Raw genomic sequence first — 8,345 nt, forward strand, 5'->3', positions numbered from 1 at the left:
AGTTTTTGTCAAACTCATCTTTTGTTTAGCCTAATCAGTAAGCATGCATATGAAAGATTCTGTTTAAGTTTTTGCTCAAATAAGACAAGAGCTTAAAAAAATCTGTATTCTGAACGAGCCCCGTCAGAAATTCCAGCTGCATTCGTAGTTGAATGGTTGCGTCATCTACTGGACACAAAGTATATTGACACTAGTAAAGACTGTCAAGAAGGAGGAAGGGGGTCAGAGCCAGAGGGAAGTCTGCTTATAATGCATTGAAATCCCTATGTTCGATTTCAGTCCAAGTAGATGTATCAGAGCCTGGGCTTTAAAAAAATAAAAAATAAATCATTCTTCCCCAATGACACAGTAAGACATAGATAAATAACCTTTCATTTATGGGTTCACTATTTGGACTTCTAACTTGGACGTCATTTTGATGTTTAACATTTGACAGTTGAACTAATCCCATTTTTGGACGCCAATTTGACGTCTATGATAGGTACAGGAATTCACATAGTTAATAAATAAGTGTGGTCCAAGTAATATTAATTAGACAATATTTTTCAATTTAAAAACCTGAAAATGAAAATTTAAATATTTATTCAATATGTTGTGTTTGTCAATATTTTGGTTGTTTTCAATGCAGTTTTGCTGAGTTGATGGAAGCATTTTTTTCTCCCTTATTTTTCTTCTTTTTTGTAATACGTCCATAGTCTGTTCTGACAAAACACTTTGGTTAACTTCGGAGACTTTTAACAGTAACACCGGAAGTGCAAGGCTAGGTTCAATGTTTCCCCGGCGATGTGACGCGGTCAGACCCTTTAAAGTGTTCAAAGTTCGTGTACATTTGAACATGAGCACTCGAGTGTTGTTGAGAGCATATTAAATCTGTCTCTTAAGATAAATAATATAAATATCTAGTTTTAAGACGAAGTCAATAACGGTGTTGCTCTTTTACGTTGTTCTGAGCTTTTAAACATGAACTCGCATTTTCTGAATAACTTCATAATTAAGGCATACGATTTTATGTCGAGGCACTGTTGTGACTCACCACGGTGTCTTGAACATCTCTACTCGTGGCTCTAAATTACGCTTTAATTAAAGTTAAGAGTCCCTTGTTATTTCTAACGCCTTCCATAAAATATTACGGTATCATTACATGTACTTGAACGCACCACACCTACGAAGTCAGCGAGAAGAAGTAACAAAGCTGCCCCTCTAGAGCAGCAACGATGGAACTCGAACTTAAATTGATGACAACGCTGTTTATATGATCCAACCAGTATCTGGGTCCCATATTCACGGCGCTGCTACTGTTAGTATGAGGAGTAAAACAAAGCCCAAGTTCTGGAAAAAGCTGAAATCCCACACCACGTCAACGTCTCCGTGGTGGCAGCCAGAGAAGTTTCTGTCTGGCCACAAAGACGCTGAGACGGAACATCGCCAGGTAAATGCTGCTCTATCTGCTTCTAAATATTACCTCAAAACAAAAAGCATTTATGATCATAATTAACTGTTATTTAGATTGACGAGAGTCCGTTGTTAATGTAGCGTTAGGCTAATTTATGTTAGCTTAAAAGAGAAGTCATAATCAAAATTAGATTTCACAATTATGATTTTGAAAGAGAAATTACCAGCCATTGAATGTAGTGATTACAACTAGTTAGAATAGAAATTCTATTAGATTGTGTGTCTTTATCTGGATTGTTTATTTATTTGTATTCTCTTTTTTCATTTTAAAACGTGTTCCTGATTTTTGTTTGTCTTTACACGTGTCATGTCTTCCCTAGTCATATCGAAAGGTTATTCAAACTCCAAAAGCCATCGTCACATCCATCTGGATCGTGTGTTGCTTGTCAATTTATTGACGCTTAAAACATTTTTTCTTTAAAAAAAAAAAGAAAGAAAGAAAGAAAGAAAGAAAGAAACTGCAAATCATTGCCTTGTTAAAACACACCTTCTTTAATTTAGTTTTTATTCACATATTCATGTGATACCCCTGTTGAACCCCTGTTTCCCGGGGATGTATTTCATGGTGCACCTTGCATCTGCACTTTGTGCTGTCCGCTGCTCTTATTATCTTGTTGTTTATCAGGCAGGGAGGACACAGGGGTGTTTGGTTGTTGTGTGTATCAATGTTAATGCTTTTATCCTCGTACTTAAGTAATTAAAAGAATACAGCCTTTTGTTACACCAGCAGTTCACTTACTGAAGTAATCACCACTTATGAATGAATATTTCTGTAGTTTGTCTATAATCAATTTAAACCTACTGCCACTGCTCACTTACAGGCACTTCTGTGAAATGGACTCGGACGTCAGCCCCACTGACCAGTCGGCGTCTGTGCCTACATCATTGAACGGATCCCCTAAGGCTGAGTTCTCTGCACAGACTGTGGAAGCTCCGCCGCAGCCACACGATCTGGAATCCTACAATCCGATCGAGCCTCCTCCTCTGGATTGGAGGTCTGATTCCTCCAGCGATGCAGGCTGCTCAAACAACATGGATGACCCCACCCTCCATCCATCTATTGAAAATCTGGGGGAGGCCAGCGTCATCGGGCCCGTATTAGAAACATTAAACCCTATTGATATTTCACATGATACCATTGAGCAGGAGGTTGTGGGTAATATTTCAGGATTGGTCCAGGACTTAAAGATGGGATTGGAGGAAGTGGGTGAAGAAGCTGAGAAAGTGCAAAGCGGGAGGACTGAGTACTCGGACAGCGCTGGGGAATACCAAGAAGAGGTTACGGCCAGCGACCTGAATGGTAGGACGAGTGAGAGGGACGTTGAGCGTGCCAAAAGGAAGCCAGGTGATGAAGACCACAGCTCCATCCACAGTCTGCTCAGCCAGCTGCAGCTGATAGGGGAAGAGCCACTTCTCATCCAGCCATTGCCACCTCATGTTGTCCCCCACGAGTTCCCACTCTTGTCTGAGCCAGACAACTGCACCCCATCACTGTTAAAAGATTACAGCACCGAGACGACTGGGCTGCTGTTCTCTGAGAGCCACCATCGGGACCTGCTGGGTCTGCTGCAGTTCACAGAGCTCAGCTCCTCACCCCAACCCAGCAGTCCGTCCCGCAGGGAGGAGGTGGACGCCATCGTGGCAGTGTCCTACAGTCAGGAGGATGCTCAGAGGTTGTGGGCTCACCATGACAATGAGCAGCAGCTGCAGGAGCAGCAGCAGCAGCAGCAGCAGCAGCATAGAGATTCAATCACATCACTGTCAGATGATGAGTATCCAGAGCCAGTGTGGAAAAAGCGTGGGGAAGAGCCTCCAAAAGAGGACGAGGCTGCTGCAGACACAGAACTGGTTGGTCGAGCTGCTATCTGCTATCTGTTCAATTTTCAGTTTTTCTTCAGCCAATATCTCTGAAACGCAAAAACTAAAAAAGGTCTTAGTCGTCTTTAAAGTTGAATTGACATGACTGTTGCGTTCTGTTAACTTAAACTTAGACACATATTCTCTAAAACTGTCCTGGTGATCTTCATTCATTCGTTCGTTCGTTCATTCATTCATTTATTACTAGAAGAGCAGATTGAACTGGAAATTCAATCAGTACTTTACATACAATGTACTAGTCAGTCATGATGCCTCATTATTTTATCTTCTTTCCTTTGCAGCTGTCATCATATAAAGATGGTGAGTCCCTTGTGTGAATTTTCTTATTGCAAAGTGGTTATCTGATTATCTGTCAGAACTCAGCGCTACAGTGTTGCTGTATAAAGGCATGCTGTTCTTTTTCCTTTTTCTTTTTTTTTCTTTGTTATTTTGCTATTTAGTACCCGGTCCGTGCGACCCTGAAGACCTGCTGGATGGCGTAGTATTCGGCGCCAAGTACCTCGGCTCTACACAGTTAAAATCAGAGAAGAATCCTTCTACGAACGCCCGCATGACCCAGGCTCAGGAGGCCGTGGACCGCATCAAGGTGGAGACAGCTGATATGTCTTCACATGGTTTTCATACCGTTATCATGCCAAAAATAATGTGAGGGATGCTGATGATGTGAAGTGATGTCCTTGTGACTGACTTTTCATCCAGGCTCCAGAGGGAGAGTCTCAGCCAATGACCGAAGTGGATCTGTTCATCTCAACGCAGCGAATTAAAGTGCTCAGTGCCGACACACAGGTCTGTTTGACTACCTGCACGGAAAACTTGCTTGAGCCTTTTTCCCGCCTTTCGTTTGCTCAAGCTCCAAAGGAAGATAACTATTCCCTGGGCCACTAAATGAACTGAAGTTGAAAATGCAGATAGATTTTTAGAGCAACCGATGCTTTTTGAAAGCTGTGTGTTTTGGAAAAAAGATACATCAGTTTATTCAGGCCTCGACAGTTCAAGACTGCATTCCAAACTTTCCAAGCTTTTGCATGAGGATCAAGTTTAAGCTTGCAGTCATAGTCAAACCTCATTTTCTTCCTTTTTCCTTGAGAAATGTAATGTTAGTCAAAGTGGGTCACGACTTTCTTTTTATATTTTTCTGGACACCTTGAATAATCTGGTTTCATAGCCTCTGTTTGCAGGATCATCAGTTGGCACAAAAGCTGACCTTGTTCTTTCTCCTCAGGAAGCCATGATGGACCACTCTCTGCAGATGATCTCCTACATTGCTGACATTGGTGACATTGTGGTGCTGATGGCGCGACGGAAGCTCAAAGGGCAGGACAGCGACGCTGCTGCTTCCTCCCGACCTCAGAAGAAATGCGTCATGATTTGCCACGTGTTTTCTTCAGAGGATGTGAGTGCATGTTTCAACTGCTGTGTTTGGATGCTCTGCAAACCCAGCAGCATTTTGGTTTGTGATCCCACTGATTAGAGGCCTCGTGGCTGCACCAGCACCAGCACATTACACCCACTTGAAGCGTTTGGCCTTTGGCTGAAAAACCCACAAATGAACTCACAGTTGAAGGCCTAGTAACAATATCTTTCACTCTGCTCAAAATCACATCTCGGATTGAATGAGCTGTTTGAGTAGGAGAGCTCTTTCAGCTTGGCCTCGTTTTCTCCCCCAAACAGCCACAGAGTTCCCCTGAATGCAAAACTGGCCTGGCTGTTGTCCCAGTTTTCCACTTTTGGCAAGACTGAATAGGACGGACAGTTTCTTTTTCAATACTAATTACCTCTGGGACTCCGAGGCCATGAGGCTGCAGTGTCTACTAATAGCTTTTCTCATCTTAACTCTATTTCTGCATTTGGTCGGGTAAATTAAAGGAAGCCTATCAGACAGCGGATGTGGGAAAGAAGGCGTTTGATTACTTGATGTTTTGTTTTTTTTATCTGCGTAGTGTCAGGGCATGTTGTGTTTGGTGTGTTGGAAATGAGCTCATTTGCTTTTGTTTTTGTATATGAAAAAGGACGATGCAGAGTACTCTAGGAAGTGGATCGTTACTACAATAACATTGTTATAACTTTGATCATTGATTTTTGTCATTCTGACCAGGCTCAAGTTATCGCCCAGGCGATCGGTCAGGCTTTCGGAGTGGCTTACCAGCAGTTTCTTGACGCCAACGGCATCAAGCCCAGCGATCTGCAGCCCGGGGACTACAGCAGCTATTTGGAAAGTCAGGAACTCTACAATGGGGATCTGGCCCACTTCTCTGACTCCCAGAACATTCGAGATGTAAGTGGTCGCACTAGAGTCACACAATAACCCTGTAATAAGGATCAGTTTGCCTCACTTTGCCTCCACCACACCAAACTATCAATCTACTTAGTCATGTAGCAGCGGTTTTGCGTGTGCAATTTGCATTATATTTAACTGGTTAGGAAAAAAGATGATGATTTAATAGAAAAAAAAATCATAACATTTCTTGAAGGTTACAGATACATCTGCACCCATATCTGTAGTATTACAGATCTGGTGAATTTTTTCTGTGTATCCTCTGAAAACAAGCTTTTTCTGACAGTTAAGGCAGTATGCAGTTTATCAACCTTTCAGTTATAACTAAAACTAGTCTTATCCATGATGATCATTCTTTATACAGCAAATAAAAGCAGTCTAACTGGTGTCTTGTTTGTGTTCAGGTTGCCATCACGAAGGCTTCAGGAGAAATCTTGGGTCTGGCAGTGGTGGAGTCGGGCTGGGGCTCCATCCTGCCCACAGTGGTCGTGGCCAACCTTCTCCACGGCGGCCCTGCTGAACGCTGCGGCGAGCTTAACATTGGCGATCGCATCATGTCCATCAATGGCACCAGTATGGTGGGACTGCCCATCACCACCTGCCAGAACATCATCCGGGTAAGAAAGGAACAGAGGTATACTGATAGTGTCATACTTTTTTACAGTAAATGTACTCATTCTGCAGAGTCACTAAATGGCACTGGTTCACAGCGACTCAGTGACTAACCATCAATTCTGATCTACGATTTTGTTAGTAATGACAATAAATCTGCTTTACGCTTATGTTTACCTTTAAAGCATCACAGAATGTGACAGAAAACAATGTGGGGTTTTTTGGGGGTTTTTTTTGTTTTTTTTTAGGACTTGAAAAACCAAAAATACGTGAAGCTCAGCATCGTTCACTGTCCGCCGGTCACCATGGCGATCATCAGGAGGCCAGATCCCAAGTATCAGCTTGGCTTCAGTGTGGAGGATGGCATTGTACGTCACTTTTTGGATTGAATATTTGTCACTTTTGGGCTCTTTACTCACGTCACAGTTGATTCTGTTTTAAATCACGCTGCAGATCTGCAGTCTGATGCGAGGTGGCATAGCAGAGAGGGGAGGCATCCGCGTTGGGCACCGCATCATTGAGATAAACGGGCAGAGTGTCGTGGCCACAACACAAGACAAGATCATCCAGATCCTGTCCAATGCTGTTGGGGAGGTGAGAGTGGATGATAACAACACACTTCTCTCATGTAATTTTTAACACGAGCATTGTTAAAACTAGAGATGCACCGATACCAGTTGTATATGTATGTATATGACACTTATGGTCAATTTTTGTTTGTATTGGATTAAAACTTGTGACAGTCACTCCATATCCTAGAAAAAACATGCCGAATAATGTTGTTCAAATAATAGAACATCTGTAGAACAACACAAAAATCAACTAATTCTGATATGTGTGATGGCCTTATTAAGTACACAGTATTGGTATTGCTGAGTACTTAAAAGCAAGTACTCGTACTCTATTCGTTCTGTAGAAAAGTGGTATTTGTACATCCCTAATTAAAACCTTCTCTCACTGTCCCCTCTTTGTCTCCGGGCAGATTCACCTGAAGACGATGCCAGCCTCAACCTATCGACTCCTGACAGGGCAGGAGCAGCCAGTGTTTCTCTAAGCATTTCACACGTCGTCGACGGCAAACTTATTGCACAGTGTTCAAGCTATGAATTTTTGCCAAACATTGAAAATAATATGCAATTAATCTTGGAATATAGCATATCATGAGATGAGCTGTTGTCGCACCACTGAATGCAACAAAGTTTTAGCTCTAAACTTTCAAGTACGCAAAAGTGCATGAAAAGTCTATCGAATTTTGATGTTTTTAAAAATGACGGGTAGATTTCTGCTCTTCATTTTATTTATCCAATATTTAACATTGTAAGTAATCAGTTGCTGGCATACAATAATTTATCAGTGGGGTATGTTTTTAGTCTTCCTGCTTGCTCTGTTACCAGTGTGCCTGAGCAAAAGCCACATGGCCTGGGAGAAGTTATTGAAATCAGGTTTTAGGGTCCTTGTATTTCCACATCGTGTACTTACATTGACAGTGACTTATGCATGCATGCTGAGCACATCTGCGACACACTTCACAGAGTTTTACAGTAATTTGTCCTGGTTTATTCATACGTAGTGTATCCCTAGTGGCCTCGCAGGAAGCTGACATCATGCACAAAGCCAGTTAACTGCCTTATTTGATAGAAAGATGCTTTTATTTTTTAATAACTTGCTGTTTTTGATGTTGATTAAAATGTCTTTAATATCATCAACATTTGTTGTTTCCGCAGGCTTTAATTCTAATCTACAGCTAGATAAGAAAAGATGAGCCTCTATTGTCCCACAATGGGTATATTTGCAGATATGATAATCAAGTAATTTCAGCCATGTATGTATGTATGTATGTGTGTATGTATATTTAGAGCTGCTGTATATTTCTTTGTGAACAGCACTATTAAATATTTCTTTGCATTACATACATTTTAGTGTACTTATATAGAGTAAGTACCAATAATATTGTCATAAAACAAAAGGGAAGAACTGTTTTAACATTTGTTTAAATCAGCACTTTAGGTATTTTAGATATATTGTATATTTCCAGTTTCAAAACACTATCTAATGCCGTTTGATGACGCTTAATGACGTCTTTTGATTCACGAGCGTATTTTTTCCCCCGAAGCGTCGCAGCGCAATC

At 41.6% G+C, this 8,345-nt stretch overlaps 1 protein-coding gene across 2 annotated transcripts; it reads left to right on the forward strand.

Annotated features, from left to right (window-relative positions):
* The first annotated feature begins 2,271 nt into the window (after positions 1 to 2,271).
* Positions 2,272 to 8,127, forward strand: LOC142885887 (amyloid-beta A4 precursor protein-binding family A member 3). Of its 2 annotated transcripts, XM_076022667.1 has the most exons (10): positions 2,272 to 3,300; positions 3,612 to 3,630; positions 3,771 to 3,916; positions 4,030 to 4,116; positions 4,553 to 4,723; positions 5,426 to 5,605; positions 6,010 to 6,222; positions 6,466 to 6,585; positions 6,671 to 6,811; positions 7,200 to 8,127. In XM_076022667.1, the coding sequence occupies exons 1-10, from the start codon at positions 2,287 to 2,289 to the stop codon at positions 7,269 to 7,271; spliced, it is 2,163 nt and encodes a 720-aa protein (XP_075878782.1). In that variant the 5' UTR covers positions 2,272 to 2,286; the 3' UTR covers positions 7,272 to 8,127. The 2 variants fall into 2 exon arrangements, with proteins under 2 accessions (XP_075878782.1, XP_075878783.1); XM_076022668.1 differs by lacking the exon at positions 6,466 to 6,585.
* The last annotated feature ends 218 nt before the right edge of the window (positions 8,128 to 8,345 follow it).

This window comes from Nelusetta ayraudi, unplaced genomic scaffold (genome assembly GCF_046127955.1).
Source record: "Nelusetta ayraudi isolate G7.1 ecotype Tasmania unplaced genomic scaffold, CSIRO-AGI_Nayr_v1 ptg000013l, whole genome shotgun sequence".
Taxonomy (NCBI): domain Eukaryota; kingdom Metazoa; phylum Chordata; class Actinopteri; order Tetraodontiformes; family Monacanthidae; genus Nelusetta; species Nelusetta ayraudi.